General features: G+C 35.6%; 5 protein-coding genes across 12 annotated transcripts; 3 read left to right on the forward strand and 2 right to left on the reverse strand.

Moving 5' to 3' along the window:
- Positions 1–1,067: 1,067 nt before the first annotated feature.
- LOC121751944 (transcription factor bHLH90-like) lies at positions 1,068–3,575 on the reverse strand. Its single transcript, XM_042146772.1, has 8 exons — positions 3,202–3,575; positions 2,959–3,132; positions 2,825–2,891; positions 2,520–2,588; positions 1,963–2,439; positions 1,680–1,877; positions 1,426–1,602; positions 1,068–1,343 (listed from the first exon to the last, which is right to left on the reverse strand). The coding sequence occupies exons 1-8, from the start codon at positions 3,312–3,314 to the stop codon at positions 1,281–1,283; spliced, it is 1,338 nt and encodes a 445-aa protein (XP_042002706.1). The 5' UTR covers positions 3,315–3,575; the 3' UTR covers positions 1,068–1,280.
- Positions 3,576–5,252: 1,677 nt separating this feature from the next.
- On the forward strand, positions 5,253–5,908 carry LOC121751410 (calmodulin-like protein 7). Its single transcript, XM_042146148.1, has one exon. It carries the CDS (start codon positions 5,426–5,428, stop codon positions 5,747–5,749), a length of 324 nt encoding a protein of 107 aa, XP_042002082.1. The 5' UTR covers positions 5,253–5,425; the 3' UTR covers positions 5,750–5,908.
- A 3,724-nt stretch (positions 5,909–9,632) lies between these two features.
- On the forward strand, positions 9,633–11,012 carry LOC121751826 (mitogen-activated protein kinase kinase kinase 18-like). The gene has a single exon (XM_042146620.1). The coding sequence runs from the start codon at positions 9,753–9,755 to the stop codon at positions 11,010–11,012; it is 1,260 nt and encodes a 419-aa protein (XP_042002554.1). The 5' UTR covers positions 9,633–9,752.
- A 4,433-nt stretch (positions 11,013–15,445) lies between these two features.
- Positions 15,446–17,242, forward strand: LOC121752985 (ras-related protein Rab11C-like). Of its 3 annotated transcripts, XM_042148113.1 has the most exons (4): positions 15,488–15,597; positions 15,658–15,700; positions 15,777–16,000; positions 16,522–17,242. In XM_042148113.1, exons 3-4 carry the CDS (start codon positions 15,836–15,838, stop codon positions 17,008–17,010), a joined length of 654 nt encoding a protein of 217 aa, XP_042004047.1. In that variant the 5' UTR covers positions 15,488–15,597; positions 15,658–15,700; positions 15,777–15,835; the 3' UTR covers positions 17,011–17,242. The 3 variants fall into 3 exon arrangements, with proteins under 3 accessions (XP_042004046.1, XP_042004047.1, XP_042004044.1); XM_042148112.1 differs by lacking the exon at positions 15,658–15,700 and having other exon boundaries at positions 15,446–15,597; XM_042148110.1 differs by having other exon boundaries at positions 15,498–15,700.
- Positions 17,243–17,370: 128 nt separating this feature from the next.
- On the reverse strand, positions 17,371–19,633 carry LOC121752983 (metal tolerance protein B-like). 6 transcript variants are annotated; one of them, XM_042148105.1, is made up of 3 exons: positions 19,451–19,633; positions 18,744–18,866; positions 17,371–18,592 (listed from the first exon to the last, which is right to left on the reverse strand). In XM_042148105.1, the coding sequence occupies exon 3, from the start codon at positions 18,590–18,592 to the stop codon at positions 17,471–17,473; it is 1,122 nt and encodes a 373-aa protein (XP_042004039.1). In that variant the 5' UTR covers positions 18,744–18,866; positions 19,451–19,633; the 3' UTR covers positions 17,371–17,470. The 6 variants fall into 6 exon arrangements, with proteins under 6 accessions (XP_042004039.1, XP_042004042.1, XP_042004040.1 ...); XM_042148108.1 differs by having other exon boundaries at positions 19,377–19,452; XM_042148106.1 differs by lacking the exon at positions 19,451–19,633 and adding an exon at positions 19,302–19,437.
- Positions 19,634–20,800: the final 1,167 nt, after the last annotated feature.

Raw genomic sequence — 20,800 nt, forward strand, 5'->3', positions numbered from 1 at the left:
TCTACTTGTATTCTTTCTTTTTACTGCTCCTCTTATTTTATTTTTGTTCCTTGCCTTGGGTTTAAAATTTGTTTAGTTTTGTGGGAAATTTTGTGTATAATTTATGATTTTAAAGACTTATCTCCAATTTTGGGTTTTTTTTTGGGGATTTTTAACTTTGTTACTTATTGTAGCTTTGGGGGATTTTAACCTAGGGCTGTAAATTAGAAGCGAATCCAAAAAATTATGTCTTATTTTTCAGCCTTTCGATGAATAAACCATCTCCTGGGTTTAGAAAATAAGTAGTACAGTACTTTTCTTGTTTTGTTTTGTTTAGTTTAATTTAGTTTAGTTTAGTGCAGAATGGATGATAGTAATAAGAAGTGGTCGGCTCGAAAACCACCTCTCCCTGTGGATCGGCTGCGGTGTAATAAATTAATGGTAAATTCCATGGTGAGGGCGTTGTTGTTACAGATGGAGGAAGTGCACAAGGTGAAGGGAAAATGGTGCCATAATTATACAAAGGCTTTGGCTCTACATATCTTAACCAATCTTCATTCTTGGAGGCCATCCAAAAAGAAGAAGAAGAAGAAGCCTGATACATCGTTTGGCAATTTATCTCCATTGCATGGCATTGCTAGGGGCCTCGTAGCAGTGGTCACGTATGCATTGAAGGTGGAGGGTCAGTGGTCTAATATGTATAATGAAGGTCTCATTCAATTTGCCATAGCCAAGCTCAGATCATCATCTTCTTCTTCTGTCCCATCCAATAACATTAACACTAACAACAACTATAACCCTCATGTTGGGACTGCCTCCACCTCATGATCACCTCCATACAACACTATCATTGGAGTATATGCTTATTTATTTATGTGCAATCATTGACAAGGTCCAGTTAGGCAGAAAGCTATTGTTCACTACTTAATTAATCATAAGGTGTATCAAATCTTCATTTGTATCTTCCCTAATTGTGTAGTAGTATCTGTAAGATGATTACAACCCCAAATTTTGTGAATTTGTATTTATTCTGGTAAATGAATTGTGCATTTCAAGATCCATCAAGGTAGGAGTAGTTAACAAGAAGCTTCCAACTCAAACTGAACTTGAATTTTAACATAATCATAAAGTAAATGGTGGTCTACAATCTTGATGAACGATTATTCAAGTCTGTTACACCTTTTTGGAGCAAAATAAGTAGATTCTATGTAGTTAAAGGATGAATCATCCAACCATGTATAAATGGCAGAAAAAAATCATCTTCCACCTTTTTCTGCAAATCTGTAGCTGTTGTTGCATTTCTAGTTAACCAGCTCAAACAATGAATGCTTCAAAGCATTTGGATCTAAGTCTGCTCGTATAGCCTTCAATAACAAAACAGATGCCAACATGAGAGAGAGAGAGAGAGAGAGAGAGAGAGAGAGAGAGAGAATTTTAGAAAAATACCTCCACAGTGAGAACATTGGACACCAGGCCATGGAGTGTGGAGACATTGACATCTGCAACCTCGAGTCCTAGGCAACCAATGGCATCAATCAACCGTGAAAAGATGCCCTGCCTTTGTTTGCTTATAACCTTCACCAAGAAATCTTTCACCCCGAGTTGGAACACTTCAACTCCCACCTGCAAAAAACTCAACATCAAACGTCACTATAAACGAAATTTGGTTAGATTCCAAAGACCTGATGTGTTTTCCTTACCAGGATCGCGGTGTTTTCACTTGCACTACCCTTCTTATCTGCACAGTCCCTCACCAACAACGGGCATTCTGCTGTGGCATTAACCTCGTTGCAGTCTTCCTCTTCTAATGCTTTGATTTCTTGGTTATATTTTCTGATACACACCTCCAACTCCTTTATGTAATCAGCTGCATCAACCAATGTACCAACTTTATCCATCTGCAAGCAAGAAAACAGTTTCAATTTCAACCATAACTGTAAATATGGTTCCCAAATTGCAACTGTGTGATATTTGTCATTAAACCTTAGAGATGTTTGGGACTAGTGCACGAAGAGCATACTCCCGATCTTTGATCCTCTTCCTCCGATTTCTCTCAGTCATAAGATTCTTCGACAAGAACGGTCCCCTTTCCATCATCTGCCAAGTTTTCGCGCCTACTTTCTCATTTCCATTATTACTCAATGCCAGATCTGCGCACTTTCTCCTTCTCAATCTTGGTAATTCGACTTTACCCTTGCTTGACTTCTCATTCGACATCTCACTTAATGTGCGATGATCAGGGCCTAATTGGAGTACCTGATGCTCGTTCGAAAGACTGGAACAAGTGGACGATCCCTCAAAGCTAGAATAGTTTTTTGGTTGGGACATTTGGCAACCAAGATTTGGATAGTGCAACCAAGGGGGCAAGTTTAATTGATGACTACTTTCCACGCTTTCTTGTTTGAGAATGCCTCTAAAACGAGCCGAGATGTAGTCGATGGTCTTCTGATCTCTCAGTACCTGAAAACAGATCCAAAATTCATCCCCAATGTTTCATCAAAACACCATGTGGGATTTCACCATGGGAACAGAAACCTTACATGCTTAGTGGTAAAGAGTTCGATTAAACCCCATGTTACCGGGATGAGGACTTGTGTTCCATTTGATTCCTGCAAGTCATCCATATCAACAAAGGGACCTCTCAACCAAGGCTAGAAATTGATGCTGATGCTTGTATCCAAACAACACAGATCTAAATTTCAATCATACTCAATTTTCAGTAACATGTCATAGATTATTGTTCAATGCTTGTTTAATTCCTAAAAGCTTATTTCAACATAAAACACAATTGCACTGCAGAATTTAATTGGATAATAAGTTTTAGAGATTATTGCTAGGAACATACATCATCGTCGTTGCTCCGAGTAGTCGTCCACCTCGCCCGTTTCGACATTACAACATCTCCATGAACCCTACCGAATCAAACCATTCAGAAACAATAGCAAAATTGATGAATTAAAGCAGTGAAAAATGAGTTACCCTGAATACAGAGGAATGGCAGAGGGCAAGTGAGCAAGCTTCCTGCAAGCATTACTCGTAATCGGATGCTTAATCAAACTATCCTTGCATTCATCAATCAGATTAACACCCATAATTTTGACCCCATCACCACTTCTTCCACTACTGCAACAGCACGCCCCCCACTCAATAAATCTGTAAACAATAAGGCAAATCAAATTGGGAATTCTCTCAGAGTACAACACAGTTAACAGAAAGTACAACCTCGAGGGATCATCCCCCAGCTTCCAAATCACACAGTAATCCCATGGCTGATTGTTGACGAGAGGCCTCAGCCACTCAATTCCTTTCTCCAAACTTGCTGCCATTTCAAGCATTTCTCTCTAAGCAGATAATTTCTTGATGAGAAATTGAAAGGGCGCGCCTTTATAATAGTTGTATCTCTTTGCATTCAATCATTGATCTCTGGTTAGAGCTTTGGACGACAGGCATAACCAACTTTACAAATCGCCAGTGTACTCCTCTCTCTCTCTCTCTCTCTCTCGAATCTGATTCTCTGTGTGTTGATGATGATAGCTAAAATCGTAGAGACGAAAAGTGGGAAAAGAGGTGAAAAATGGCACAAGAAGTTTTCAAAACGATCACTTTGATAACTGAACGTGACCAATTTTGGGAAGGGGGACCAAAACAAACTGAACAAATTAAAATATGAAAATTGAAAAAGAAAAAAAAAAGTTGTTAGTTTAAATTGCTCTAATTATTCGTGGTATTCAAATAAAAAGTTCTTGTGAACATGTGCAATTAAGATTTTGTTATAATTTTGACAAAATTATCCTAATTTGACGGTATATGATTCATCAAAAACAAATTTAAAACAACATAGTTATATTAAAATGAATTTACTTGAGAGATTTGAGGGTTGTCACTATATGGCATGTAGCATTAAAGATTCTGAGCATTACACAATATTATAAATTTTCTGCAACCACCAAAATTGATAGTCTAATTATAAAATAAATTTTAAAAAGATATACTATAACGTGTATAATTAGCTAGCCTTTGTTTTAATATGAAATTTGATTGTTTTAAATCCAAACTCTCTCTATAAACATTTCTCTATGTGAATGTTGCGTTTGTATATCTTGGGGTGTACTATGGCTTTTGTGGAGGTACAGTACTTGCTCTCTTGTATTTCACCTTCTCATTATGCTGTTTTTTTAGTACATTCAAAACCGTAGACCGGTTTAATACAACAAAAATTTTACTCTAATCCACTAATTAGCTCTTGATTGTTGGAGCTGCTGTAGTCTTATCCTATCGCCTTACGTTTGATCTTGAAAGACGAAGTTTATTTCATTTTCTATCTTCTATTTCTTCTCACAACATGAAAAAACTACCTTCTCTTTTCCATTACAACTTTTGAAGTATAGAAATATTTTTTAGATTCGTCGAGAATTCAATTAAATTTTACTTCTACAAATCTAATAGTATCATTGTAAATCCAAAACAACATACATTAAAAATCAAAGAAAACAGGACTCCTATTTTCCAATGACCTAATTCCATGTTTCTAAAATTCTTTCGCTCCTCTTACCATAATCAAAAGAATTAATTGAGAATTCACTATTATTTGTTCCGATTCCAATCCCTATCCCTAAAAAAGAAATTATTTGTTTTTCTAACTAAATACTACTACACTAATATTTATTTGAAAAAAATGGATCTATTCATTTTCACTACAAATTCGTAATTTCTCTATGTAACTTTCTCAAAATAGCACGCCATTCACTCATCTTCAAACATTCATCAGAAAAAACCAAAACATAAAACCACACTCGAGAGGAATACACAAACGAAAAGCCCAAAAACAAATCCACCCAATGAGAACACCACTCATCAAAAAATATCAATGAATTTAATTTAAATAATGTCCTCCAGAAGTTGCTATATACGGAGTAGTATATAACATTAGATTTGAATTCATGACATATCAATAAATTTAATTCATAATCATGCACTCAAGAACTTGCTATATAACATTAGATTTGAGTTCATGAAATTTAATTTAAATAATGCCCTCAATAATTTGCTATACACAATATTAGATTTGAAGTTAACAATACCAATAAATTTAATTTAAATTCCACTCCATTATATTTTGTATATATAGCCTTTGTTATGCCTATTGGTTAACGGGACAGGAATTTTACTTAGTATACAGTTTTTTGGGGGTTGGCCTCAAATTCATCACATTTTTTCCCCACCATAAATATTTTGGTGAAAATCAATTTCCTACGATAAATTCCAACGCAAATTCCGCTTCAAAATTTTTTTTTTATCATTCTCCCATCACATCTTCCTCACAAAAAAAAAACATAACCTAATTATAAAAAAATCCCCAATTCCATCTCTTTTAATTTGATCACCATCAAAAAATCATCCACACGGACACATCCGATCCGATCAATGGCTGCGGCGCGTGTTCAGCATGTTCGACCGCAATAACGACGGCACGATAAGCCGTAAGGAGCTGAGCGAGTCGATGGAGAAGCTGGGGATCCACATCCCGGAGAAGGAGCTGTCGCAGATAATCGACGCCAACGGCGACGGCTGCCTCGACGTGGATGAGTTCGGCGAGCTCTACGCGGCGATCATGGAGGACGAGGGGAGAGGAGACGAGGACGAGGACATGCGTGAGGCGTTCAACGTCTTTGATCAAAACGGCGACGGATTCATCACCGTGGAGGAGCTCCGCGCAGTGCTCTCCTCACTCGGCCTCAAGCAGGGCCGCACTATTGAGGATTGCAAGTAGATGATCATGAAGGTCGACGTCGATGGCGACGGCAGGGTTAACTATGATGAGTTCCGCCAGATGATGAAGGGCGGAGGCTTTGCCGCTTTGATTACTTAAATTTCTTCTCCTTCCATGCAAAAACCAAACCAATTTTTATTTATTTATTTTACTACTGAAGTATTTTCTTTTTAAGTATATTATACTACTATTATTAATATTGTTGTTGTTTTGGGACTGATATATATTTGAATGGAATTTATCTGGCATATATCTACCTCCTTCAGAATCAGGCCATCCACAGCGCTGTCACTAAACCGTCCCTTAAATTACTATTCGTGGGCCCCACTGTACTTTTTTACTCCATCCCTTAACTAAGGGACTAAACCTGCAACTCTCCGTCCCTTAAATTACTATTCATTCAATTTCATTTTTATTTTTATTTCCAACCAAATTCAATTAAAAAAACACACTTCATTAAAAATAAAATAAAATTATAACATAAAATAAAAATACAACTTTAAATTCAAAAAAATACAAAATTAAAATCCTAAAAAAATAAAAATGACATAATTTTTATGGTGGATTAATTTGTGGGAATGATTTGATATTTATAGAAGTGATTAGACGCTTAAAATAAATAAATAAATAAAAATTTGCAAAAAACGCCTATAAACGGCTAGTATATTTGTTGGGATTTTTTTAAAAATTTTTGAATTTTTCCTGAATTTTTTTAAAAAACAAAAAAAATATTTTTTTGGATAAAAACGATGCCCATTCGCAGGCCGGTGAGTGGGCGTCACGGACGAACCGGAGCTCGCCACGTCGCCAACGCGCGTGGCGAGACGTCTCTCGAGCTGTCCCTCCGGGACGGGCGTTTCTCCGTGACGGGATGGAGACGGAAGGCTGCAACGCCGTCTCTTAACCATTCCATCACTTCGGGACGATATAAGTGACGGGTAAGGAACGCGTCGCGGATGGCCTCAGAGTCGTGTGTACATGTAAGCTTTATTTTTTAGGATAAATTGGTGCATATCTAAAATCAAGAATGTGTCTCAATTATGTGGGGATGGATTCCACAAATGTGTCTCAGTTAGGTGGGGATGGATTCCACCATGAACATTTTCCATAATTTACACCATTAAAATTAGGTGATTAATTTGTCATTGAATACGTGCCAGCACTCAGCAGCTTCCCACCACATACTAAAGGTTGGTAATTGTGCAAGTATAAAGGTGTGTGTCGATAAATGGACTCAAAACATGTGTGGAGTACTACTTGAAGTCATGAATCACGATTGCGATGTAGCTTGTAATTTCCGAATTTGTTAATTACAGAATGATTGATTGTGATGCTTGGGGTTCTTAGTTTAACCGAATTGATTATATAGAATAATTATATTAACAATTGTTAGCCCAAAATAACTAAACAACCAAATTAAATCTAAGAAGTTCAAACATTTTTATAAGTTCGTTATTTTAATCAGGAATTTTTGCCTATTGTAGTTTTGTACTAAATTTTTGCGACGATAGTGCAATATGAATATTTCTGATCTCAATATACGCAGAATCAGAAAGATTGTAAAATGTACAAGGACAAATATTTTACAGGATTATAGAGGGTTGCATCCATTTTATAATTAATTTCAAAACAAACAGTTGATGAATATAAGAAACTGACCTAATATTAATGGGCTTTCTGTATATACATGATATCTACAAAGTTCTAGGCTCTTTTGATCACTTGAAAAAAATACAACAAATTATGTTACTTAAATTTTGCATAATAATGGATGCTGAAAGAAGAATATCAAATGCATTGTATAATATTATTGTTAATTAAGAGTTAAAATTGCATAAATTTTGGGAAGAATATGTCACCGCCGCTCTACTATAAGTGAATCTAATTAAAGTCAAACGTTGACTTAATAGTGTATATGCATAAAACTACTACGAAGATATTATGCATTACATAATGCATATTTTGATGTCACATTTGAGAGATAGCACAAGGTTTTAGGAGATGTTATTTTGTGTGTTAAGTGGTGAGAAAATATATAATTTTATAATTGATGTGAAATGAAACTTTTTTCAAAAGAGGAAATATGATATTTTTTGTGGAACAAACTAAAAAGAAAAGTGTGACATATACTTTGAGAACATGAGGTGTATTAGCTAGTGACCGAACAATTGGGAGTCTTGTTGTGTCATCTCGCCGTTAAATAATGATAATGGAGATAGATAGAAATGAGAAGAAACTCGGGGCTTCCATTTAGGATTCCTTATCCCAACTTTATTTGTACCTAATTATGGCTCATATACCAACGAATTTAGGCATTTTCAAATAATCTGTAGGAAATTAAATGCAACGTGCCAAATATCCTAATCTTGTAAAAAGATACGAATGGATATATGCAAGGAATTGTTTTTGTCCAATCATATAAATATAATAATGTCAAATAAATTAATACAGTATATAAAAAAGGATAAGAATCTTAAAAAAATGTGGGTGTGGAGAAGAATATCCGGTAATAAAATTTGAGGTGGATGCGGTGGGTGCACGTCAGCTTACTAGAATTGCATCAAATTCTCTTTCACAAAGTATATATTGTATAGATGTTAATTAGTGGCGGGTGAGTCGTCCGCACAATCACACTTCCATCTCTCTCTGTCTCATCACACCACATTATTGATTCCTCAATATTTTTTTATTTATTGATTTATGAGACAAAATGGGGAATGGCTATCCAAAAGTGTGATGTATTCCACATGTGAAATACATAGATAGATAAAAATATCTAATATATGAGTATCTCGGAAGGGTGTGTTATCTAAGATTATGTAAAAGACATATGATCCAAGTCGATTTGGAATAAGAATATGATATTTGAGCATTATTTATTGTTTTCTAATAAAAAATTGTGAATCCATCACTGATCAAACTCGTTTATGAATTTCATAATCACTCATTCACAATAATAGCTGGTTGCTTCAAGGACATTGAAGTACACATGGTAATAAAATGCCTACGTTTCTCAATCGAGTGCCATAAATAGAGAGATGGTGTGGATAAGAGGGTATCCCAAATTGATGTGGATAACATGTTTAATTCTAGGGGTGACAATTGATTGAGATGAACAAAGTACCAATTTGTATTTCAAAACAATGACATATAGATTATAAGTATATGGTGTGAGATGTCACATCTCAAATCTAATCCGAATATATATATATATATATATATATATATATATATATATATATATATATATATAACATGGTCACGATTTATACCAAAACGACGAGGTTGAGTTGAGCTCATTCAACTTGCCTATATACCACAATTCAGCTGAACGTTATCTACCATCTATATCCAAAATATACAACATGACAAATATTACCGACATAACTAAATAACAGCCACGATAGTGTTTCTCAACCAATTATTTTTTTCCCGAATTTCGTTAGGCTCATGAATTAATTATTATTTCATTGTATTTAGCTACCAAGTGTTAATCTGAGGTTTTTAGCTATCGGACATTTTGACTTTATAGTTTAATTATTATACGCAGAGATCTTAATTAGGCGCCTCTTTCTAAATTAAGAACTCGACGCAGGTAATCTAAATTTCAGTGTATTTACTATTTAGTGATTATATAACTAAACAAAAAATTTCACAAACTAATAAAGGAGTAATAAATAAAAACCAACAAATTAAAAATACTGAATAGATAAGGACTAATATATGTTCAAACAAAGGCATAACAAAATAATTACGGTAACCCCATTAAACAGCACACACCAAAATTTAGGCAGTCCGAGACTATGCCAAATCTATAGCATAATCCATCAACAAAATTAATATTTAATTTGTGGATAAGGATAAATCCCCATTTCTCCCTCCCTCCATCTCTCCTCCAATTTACACCAAATTTCGCCAAACACGTCACTCACCACTCACTATATATAGTATACCCACACACACACTACAAAATAAAAGCATAGTTTACCATAACATATATACAATGAGAAACACCTGGCTTAGAGGCTCCTGTATAGGCAGAGGAGCCTACGGATCAGTCAACGCCGCCGTCAACACCGCCACCGGCAACATCTTCGCCGTCAAGTCCGTCAATTTGGCGACGGCCTCGCCATCGCAAGTCGAGGCGCTGGAGAGCGAAATCGCCATCCTGAGATCGCTCTCCTCGCCTTTTATTGTAAAGTACCTCGGCAACGATACGACGTCGGAAGGATCGTCGCAATTCACGAACCTCCACATGGAGTATCTCCCCGCCGGCACCGCCGCCGATTTATCCGATCGGAGCGAGGCGGCCGTCGCATCCTACGCTTGGTGCCTGGTCGCCGCGCTGAGCTACATCCACTCCAGAGGCATCGTGCATTGCGACGTCAAGGGCAAAAACGTCCTTTTAGGCCATTCCCCGGGGACTGCCGCGCTCGCGGATTTCGGATCGGCGGTGGATGTTGATGTTGATGTCTCGGCGGCGGCGGGGAGGGGGAGTCCGCTGTGGATGGCGCCGGAGGCGATACGGGGGGAGAGGCAGGCGAGGGAGGCGGACGTGTGGTCGGTGGGGTGCACGGTGATCGAGATGCTGACGGGGAAGCCGGCGTGGGGGGGATCGGTGTGGAGGATCGGGTATTCGGATGAGGTGCCTCTGTTTCCGGCGAGGATTTCCGGCGCGGGAGCGGATTTTCTGGAGAAGTGTTTGAGGAGGGATTATAGGCGGAGGTGGAGCTGCGATCAGCTGCTGCAGCACCCGTTTCTTATGATGGGCGCGCGGAAGGAGGTCGCTTGTCATTGGTCGCCGCGGTGCGTGTTGGACTGTTTGAGTTCTGATTTTCATGAGGAAGAGGAAGAGGAATATGATGGTGAGATTGTGGATTTGGAGGGGAGTGAGAGGATAAGTGGATTGGTTTCGGCGGCGGTGGGAAATTGGGATTCCGACGGGTGGGTGGTGGTCAGAGGCGGAGCCGGAGGAACTTGTTCCGAAAATTCAGGCTTGGTCGTGGATACAACGACGTCGTTGTCTAGAAATCTTGATTTTGATTTTCAAACTTGCGTAAATTCAAATTCAAATTCAAATTTTGAATTTGATTGTAATGTATGTACAAAAATCTCAGAAAGATTATATAATTGCAGAAGCAATTATGGGTTTGTATATGTTTATTTCCACATAATTAGGATTTCAATTGAATTTGTACTACTAAATTTATATCCACGGAGTGGATTGAATACTTACAAAGACATTTCAAATCTCATGGGCTAAAGGAATGACTACCCAATGGGCTGGGTTGCAAGTTTTTTATTTCTAAAAGAAATGGAGTACTATCTATCTTTATAAAAAATCATTTTGAAAGTGTAAAAGTAATAAAGAAAAAAAATAGAAAGATAGAGAAAATAATTAAAATATTTTCAGTGAAAAATAGAATCTAACTTATCATTAATAGAGCTAATACTAATATTATTGGATGACTTAAAATGAAAAAGAATGTGTCTATTTTTATTTGGACGTAGTAATTTTAGGAGAATTTTTTTATAATTAATTGGAATATGTATATTTCATACATTGTTCGGGTAGCACAACTTAATAGGAATGTACGTAGTTTAATTAATATTGAACGTGTCCATTAACTGTTCATGCACCATCCTTTAATCCTAACATGTAAGTTTTATGTCTCACATATGTGACATGTGATAGAATCCTAAATAGAATTGGATTTTATATATAATATATTAACTTGGTATAAGACACATTTTTCCCTAATTAAGAATTATCAATTGAATATATTGACTTAAGTGGGACGTTTTCATTAATTATATAATATATATGTCGTTGATTGCCTTAATGGCAAAAGTATATTATATAGTTTTATGGGAATGAATATTTCATTCCATTGACTATTTAGGAAAGAAGCGTGTGCATATATTAATTTATATGCTATTACTAACAAAATCAAATTATTATGATCATTTGTTTAATTTGATTTTGATATTACTTGGTCAAAAAGAAACGTTCTAATTAAATAGCCACTTTGATGGAAAGGGCTTTAAGGTTTTGATAATTAGGGTTTGTCCTCTCTCTGCCTATAAATACAAGTGTGGTGATCCCATCAAATCACACACATTACAGAGAACACATAAACGAGGGAAAGAGAGAGAAACAAATCCTTGGAGTTGCGCCGCTACACCAAAGTCCGAGGAAGTACTCTCCGTCTTCCCCAATCGCTTCCGCTATGGATCATAAAGGTAAGTTTCTGATCCATTACGTTTATGGTTAATACGTGAAATACATGATGTTCGAAGATCTTGCTTTATTCATATTCAATTATGTAATCTTGAATATATGATGATGAATAATTTCCAACATAACATTCATACATTTACAAGATAATTTTCCAATTTGTATTCCTAAAAATAAAAACTGGTAATATTAACACTAGAAAATTAGAAAGGATGATAATTACATATGGATATGAATATATGATGGTGTAGTGTTGGTTGGTTTTTTAATATTTTTAGTTTGGCTTTGCATCATTGCTATACAATATCATTTGATCCAATTCTCTCATCTGCAAAAGACAATGTTAAATTGTATTTGTACTAGTACTATGTGTTTTGTATGCAATTTAAGTACTCCTATCATTCATCAATTAATTAGTTTAACGTAATGCAATACGAGTTTTAATAGAAGTGATTGATATATTAAGGGTGAACCCGCATTAAAGATATTAGTCCATGCACTAAAAATTGTAAATAAGTTAGGTAATACTGATATCAAGTGTAGTAGTATAATATTTTTCCCCTTTGAATAGAGATTGGCCAAATCCAAGAAAAAATGAAAAGAAATTAATTAGAGTAGAAGGAATGAGCTATTATACAAAGGAAAAATGAGAGAATTCTAATGTTTTTATATTTAGTCTTAGAATCAGTAATGTTAATTATAAATAGATTATTGCGTGTCCGAGTTTGCATAATTAATGACATTATTAAAAGTGGGACAAGTAACGCTATGTTTCCATTAAGTTCCAAAAAATAATACTCCCTACCGTCTCCATTAAGTTCCATTTTCTCATTTTCATTGAGTCATGTCTCATTTCATTTTTACTATTTTTGACATTTATAACACACATTCTATTAACTCGTTTTACTCACATTCTATAAAAATAGAATCTACATTTTAGCTTCTAAATTTTTCTAGCTACCACTTTCAATTATAACTTTTAAAACCCGGGCTGGTTAAAATGAGCCTTCTAATCCAGACCAAAGGAAGTACTCTCTCTGTTTCACTCAAGATGTCCACATTATTGGGTGACACATGATTTTAGGAGGAACTATTCAGGTGGAATAAGTGTAGAAATAAAAATAACTGAATGAGAGATTTATTTCCAAATATAAAAGTGAACATCTTAGTAAGACAAACTAAAAAAGAAATATTGACATCTTGAATAAGACGGAAGGAGTAATAGTTACTATAAATAGATATATAAACGGTATGAATATACATAATTAAATATTACTTCCTCCGTCCCACAATAATTGTCACTCTTATTGTGGGCGCGAGTTTTAAGAAATATAAAGAAAAGTTGAATGGAAAAGTTAGTGGAATGTGAGACCCACTTTTTTATATTAGTTTTATAATAAAGTGTGAGTGGAGTGAGTTAGTGGAATGTGAGACCTACTTATCATTTATGGTAAAAATGAAGTGTGACAATTATTATGAGACGGACCAAAATAGAAAAGAGTGACAATTATTGTGGGACGGAGGGAGTAGAAGTAATATATACTCCAAATACAATGCGAAAGTTATCTCTAAGTGAAGCGTGACAGGAAAATTCAGCAATTGATGATGTGGCTTCAGATTTTGAAAGACTTGTAAAGTGAAATTCAAGAGCTTCGAGAACTCTCGTGGGGATCAGAACAATAGAAAGACCTATTGAAATACATGTAAAGTGATACGTTTAATACCGACTAAAATTTTCCTTTATAATATAGTACTACTCCTACTATTCAGTTCCGTAATAATGAAGTTATTTTATTATTTTAGTATATTCTATAGCTGTGAAGTCATTTCACTTTTTAGTAAAATGCAACGCATTTTTTTTCACCTACTTTACTCTCTCTTACTTCTTCACTCCCCTGCTCTGCATCGCCCATGATTCTGCCCCGCTTTCCGAGTTTGCATCTGCTGAGTCTGAGTCAACTCAGCTACCTTAACCCTTCTTCTACCTCTCGAAACATCATTCTTCAAGCGATTACAAAACATTTATTTAATATCCCGCCAGTCCAAAATTCATTTTTTGCCATTTTGATGTGTCCAAAATACTATCAATTTGTTTATCCGAGAAACTATGCACTACGTCACTTTCTCTATTCACAACACATTTATTAATCACTATTGTTACAAGTAAGATCACTTCTTCATTCAAAACACAACAATCAAATTTTTTTTTTTGAAACGTAACTTACTCAAACCTATCTTTTATGAATTACCTTACTGCACGGAGTCCGGTTCGCATGATGAAGAACCGGGCGGTTCATGTTAAACCCGTATTTACAAATTGGTTTATTTTCTTCCACTTTCTCTTCCTATGAGCTCGGCCATTTGACTACTCAACTCAGCGGCGAAATCGGCACCACCGTCGCTCTCGGATGAGCCCATCTCCGAGCCGAAAGGCGTGGTGAAACCGGACGAGGACGAGTCATAAGCGGACGAACTCGGACTCCTCCACTGCGGCGGTATGATCACGCTACAGTTATCACGAATTTCTTGTGACTTGAATAAATCAGCATACAACAACGTTTTGTCCTCTTCAAAATCGAAACCCATTTGATCGAGTACTCAAAAATAATTTTGGTGTTGAATGGATTGAGATATTGGCAATATTTTATTGGTATATGAGTTTATATACTATTGTTTCGTGTAAAAATAATTTGACACTCGTGTTTATACTTACACCCGATATGTATTTTTGCATCTCTACTCACACATACTATAAGGTGACTTGAATTTATCTTATCTATTGATTATTGGGGAATCTGTATAATATTTCATTGTGATCAACAATGTCATAACTGTTTCATAACAACATTTGGAAAAAAAAATGGAATAGACTACAAAGAAATGATTATTTATTCCTACACTTCCCATACAAAAAGTTATCGTGAATATATTTTCAAAAATTCTAAATCACCTAAATTATTTTTCTTATTAACAAAATTATTATGTAAATAATCTAGACTAATCTTATTTCCAAAACAACAACATAATTTTATCTAATTTTATTCATATTTTCAAAACAACAACATATTTTTACATTTTGGTTCTAATCTCTAATCTCAATTTTAATCTGAAATTTTATACTCAGTAAATTCATTACTAAACCCAAATCTTGTTAGGTGCAAGATGATGCATTAAAATTTCTAACAAATTGTTCCCTATATTCGAATTAATTAAACGAAAGTAAACAAATGCAAATGCAAATGCAATCTCTATAATCACACCATATTAAATAAATTTTACTCCATAGAGGAAAGGAAAGGGAAAACACAACATTCCAACAAAATCCACCGTGGCACATGACACGCACGCACGCACACCAACTCATTATTTTTTGTCAAGACTCAACACCCTGGGTCAAGAATATTATAATTGCACCAATCAATGAATAATTAAATAGTGGGAATCTCCACGTCATCACCACCAAATTGTTTTCGTATCAGCAAATGAAATTTCGCATACACAAGCAATTTGGTAAACGGTAAACCCCATTCATTCATATACAAACTCTACTTCATTTTTTTCGGTTTTCAATCTCCGCCTTCCCATTTTCGCTCCAGATCTCTCCTTCGCGGTGAGTCCAGTTTTAATCTTCTCGATTCATTCACAGATATTTGATTATTTCCTGTTTCAGATGATTTCATCTGTGTGCTTTGAGTAATCTCCGCATCCAAATGGTTAGATCTGATTGCTCTTAAAATAGGGTTCGTTTTGTTCAATCTGTTTTAGCTGGTCTTTCGTTTTGGCGTGTAGGCATGTGAGGGAGTTCAAACTGAGAATAATCGAATCGAGGAGACGAGTGAGAAGAGGAGATGGCGAGTAGAGTGGATCATGAGTATGATTATTTGTTCAAGATCGTGTTGATCGGCGACTCAGGAGTGGGGAAATCCAACATTCTGTCGCGTTTCACCAGAAATGAGTTCTGTTTGGAGTCGAAATCGACCATCGGAGTTGAATTTGCCACCAGAACTCTTCAGGTTAATCATTATTTTTTGTGTTTTATTGTTAGCCTATACGTAATCCGATGATTTGAATGTAGTTTTCATTTGTGAGAAACTGTTCTATGTTTTTTGTGTACTGTCAATGTTGTGATTTGATTTTGTGTGATTATATTTGTTTTTTTTTTGAAGTTATTTGGCAATTTTCTTGTTGGAAACTTAGCTTGTTGAAGTTTAGAGAAATGGACTTAGTTGTTACGTTTTGAATGTTCTATCATGATTTTGACGTTGGGATGTTGATTGAACATGTTCTATCATGATTATGATTAGGCATACCTAAATGGTTCAGTTTAAACGATTTTTTTCATGGTGTAAAGTTGCTTAAGACGATTGCTGGTTGTGAAATCTGTTTGTTTTGAATGATGAACGCTTCTTGGGAGGGATAACCCTCGTCTGTTTTACAGTATTAATCATGCTTTGATTGCAAAAAAGTGGTACTATTCCTTGTACACATCTATGTTTTTGTCACGGATCTGATGCGTCTGTGTTGCACGAAATAGATAGAAGGAAAGACGGTGAAGGCCCAAATATGGGACACCGCAGGTCAGGAAAGGTATCGGGCGATTACAAGTGCTTACTACAGAGGAGCTGTTGGCGCGTTCCTCGTCTACGACATAACCAAGAAGCAAACCTTTGACAACGTCCAAAGATGGCTTCGTGAGTTGAGAGATCATGCAGATTCTAATATTGTCATCATGATGACAGGGAACAAATCTGATCTCAACCATCTCAGAGTTGTTGCAGAGGACGATGGCCAAACTTTGGCCGAGAAGGAAGGGCTCTCGTTCCTCGAGACATCAGCGCTGGAGGCACTTAACATCGAGAAGGCATTCCAGACTATTTTGACAGAAATACATCAGATTATTAGCAAGAAGGCATTGGCAGCACAGGAAGCTGCTGCTTCAACAGCAGTTCCCGGTCAGGGCACAACCATCAATGTCAGTGATTTGTCGGGGAACGCAAAGAGAGGAGGCTGCTGTTCTTCTTGAAACTTTCAGAGATGATGTCGATATAAAACTTTTGCTCTGTTTACTTTTTAAAAAATGTTTCTTTTTCCAGAAGTCTTGTAGAATATACTGAAATGTGGCAGTGAAAAGATGAATTCGAGACTGAAAATGCCTTAGTTTTGGGGGTAAATTTGTTGTGTTGGAATGATGAGCTACTACTGATTTTTGTTGCCTTTGAAATGACTTTATAATACCTCTACATTTCTACACTTGATATCAAATTCAATGTCTCTCTCTATGAAGAAAGCATGTTTATCATATTCCTGAATGTTTTTGAATGTTGAGAGCTGTCATCAATTTTAAATGATCAATTCACAATAACTATATGAAATGTGCATTTACTTCATCTGGTTTCAACTTTCAATAGTGTTTTAATTGTCACGCAATAATGTATTGCGGAGAAGGAATACAGTTGAAGAGAAACAATGACAATATTAGTATATCACTCTTGTTCAACTTGTATTGTTACATGAGAAATTTTGTAGGTTAGTTCACAGTATTCCCTAATCTCTTGTAGTATTCCTTGAGGGCTGACTTCAGATCCAATCACAACATGACACGATAACACGTGCTTACCTGACGTGATGGCCCAGATGTGAAGATCGTGAACGTGGCGAACCCCTGTCATCAGTTTGAGACCATTTTCAAGACGAGCAGCATCAATGTCGGCTGGCGCCCTCTCCATCAGCACGTGGATTATATCCCGTATAATGGTGAAGGTAGTGGTTAGAGCAAAAGTGGTGAACAGAAGCGTGCAAATTAGATCGGCCACTAGCCATTTCGGTTTTACCCATATAAAAACACCAGCAACCATTGCAGCAAGGGATTGTATGCAGTCGCATATTATATGCAAGTATGCCCCTCGAATGTTGATGTTCACCATGTGACTGCTCCCATGTGTAGTTGAGACGAGATTCATACTTTCTTCATCTCCAGTTCTTGATTCCTCTCCTTCATGGTTATGGCCCTCATCGTTGCAGGTATGATGAGAATGGTCGTGGTGAGAATGGCCGTGATGATGGTCGTGACCAAGCCAAAAAACCAAGATAACATTAATAACCAAGCTGAAGGCAGCGATTACAAACATGAGTCGGCCATTCACTTCCGTCTGTTTCGTGATAAGCCTTTTGATCGCTTCATAGATCAAAGATATAGACATGACCCATATCAGTTGCACTGACAGGAGTGCTCCAATAACTTCAACACGATGGTATCCGAAGGAATGTTCTGGTGTTGCTGTCCAACCGGATACCCAAACAGTGAAGAGAGAAATGGAAAATCCAGCAATATCAGAGAGCAAGTGAGCTGCATCAGTAAGAATAGCTAGGCTGTTAGCTTTCAGACCTCCAAGAATTTCGACTACCATGACTATAAGGTAACAGACTATAAGCCCGCAAAGTTTGGTAGCCGCCTTTGACCGCTGTGCTGAGTCTGACTGACTGTAGCCATGATCTGAAAAGGGACAAGTGCTGCTGCACGAGAACTTGTGACTTCGAATGGCTATCCCCGAATCTATTATCTTGACTTGCGATAATTCAACTGAATCGGAGTTCTCCTGCCCCATCTGCAAATGAGAATTCATCCAAGAAACACATCAACCAACAAAGATTAATTAAAAAGCAGATCGCATAGCTTATGATCAAGAGAAAAACATTGCTTAATAAGCAGATCACAAAACCTCATCCGTCCTTCGTTATCAAATGCAAACTTCGTACCTCGGCCCCCTGCCTTGAGAAAGGAATGGCTGCAATGCCCCACTGTTTGGTCAAGCTTCACAATTCTTCGATTGCAGCGAAACTTGAAGCTTGAGATACGAAGAAAGAGTTGAACAGACCAACCTAATCAAATCAATATAAGGAATAAGCTAAGAAATGTAGTACACCGATTGCAAGGTAACAGATCCAGTTTCACATAAAACAATCCCACAATGTAAGAGGAAAGCTATTCATCATACATAATTCATTCAGACAAGTGATTCAAAGACACGGTTTCAACATGAAGTAACTGATTCAAAGATATAGCCCAGTTTATCAAGACACGGTTTTTAATCACAAAATTGATTCAGACAGGTATTGCAAGTCTTGAGGAAACCAATGTCACAATCACAAAACTGTTTCAAGAATACCAAGATTATTATCAATACAATCAAACATACATACGCAAAGAAAACAATTAAAGAATAACCTAAAATGTAAGGAAATAGTAGTAACTAATTCAAAGGAATGCAAGTGGTCCAGTTCATAACAGGGCAGCAGTGAGGAAACAAAAGTCACCTTCACAAAACTGATCCAGAACAAGATTATTACGATTGATTAAAACGTTAAGCGAGAAGTCAATTGAGATCGCACCATTCGTTGAAAGAGTCAGCGGAAAAAAACAAGCTTTGTGTGTTGAATGGAGGGAATCAGGAAAGAGCACTCACGCAAAGACAAAAAATTATGCTGATGCTTCTTTATCTCCTCCCATTTTCAACAACAAGACAAAGGGCGGCCAATGCTGAATCGAAGAAACTAAATGAAAGCTGAATATATGCATTTATTTTTACTTTCCTAAAATTCGATCTGATCTTCCAAACATCATTCGGCAAATTAACATGAATTTAGGATTTGCTCGTTTGTTGAATTTAGGTTGACTTCTTCAGTTGCAGTCCTATTTTATTTTTATTTTTACATTTATTATGCAATGCAATTTAGAAAAGAAGTAAATTTAAATGCGGAAGGATATTTCTTCTTCTTTGGGAAGACAATAAATACATACTAATTTTCAATGAACATTTAGATTTTCATGGAGAATTTTTCGTTGTGATAGAAAATATAAATGAATACTGTATATATATAAAAAAAAGTATTAGTATGTCTTGTGATAGAAAATAGTAGTATAAATGAATTGATATATGGAAGGTGATCTGAAAGTGAAATACTCTATTAATACAAATAACTTTATTTCAATAATTTTAGTGTAGCCACTTGTGTTATCGTTTACCTTTTTGCATTGAATTGACTTCCCAATGTAGTGGCAGTATTCAAAATAAAACTATTCACATTTCATAGTATAGACAACCAAAATTAATATAGATCCTAAATTGTGAAATAAATCTACTCCAGTAATAACTTATTGTCAAAATTTGAAGTGAAAAACTAATAATAGTCATACAGGGATGATCAGTTACTAACTATGGTATGAGTAATTAGTAATTCAAAATTAATATTAAATTTTAACTATTAGATTAGAAGATCTAGTGATTGATATAATGTTAAAGGGATTTATATTTTAAATTTAAATAAAATTAAAAGTGTTAATAACAATTCTCTCTTATAAAAATGAACATAAACTTTAAATTTACGTAGCTCTCTCGATTTAAATTATTTTTGCAAAAAATATATCAAAGTAAAAGTAATTTTATAAGGATTCTAACGAGATATTAATTGCATATGTTCCGAAGACGTTCGGATGATGAAATTTGACGATTTTTATTTCAGCTTTCGTATATAAAAAAAATTCAATATAATGCATGTAAAATCTCAATAAAATTGTGGTGATATTTTTGAGATTCTCATGTTGTTGATATTTGTAATACACTATGTTGATATGAAAAAAACACAAAAATTATGATATGGTAACAGAATGACGATCTTACCTTTTTGTTGATATTTTGTCTACTATTTATTAAAATTTGTAAGATTTAATTTCATTCACTATTTTAAAATTAAAGGGTGTAGATTTGGTATTGATTTTGGATTATGATGCTATAAGTAATATAAGAAGACCCATA

This window comes from Salvia splendens, chromosome 10, assembly GCF_004379255.2.
Source record: "Salvia splendens isolate huo1 chromosome 10, SspV2, whole genome shotgun sequence".
Taxonomy (NCBI): Eukaryota; Viridiplantae; Streptophyta; class Magnoliopsida; order Lamiales; family Lamiaceae; genus Salvia; species Salvia splendens.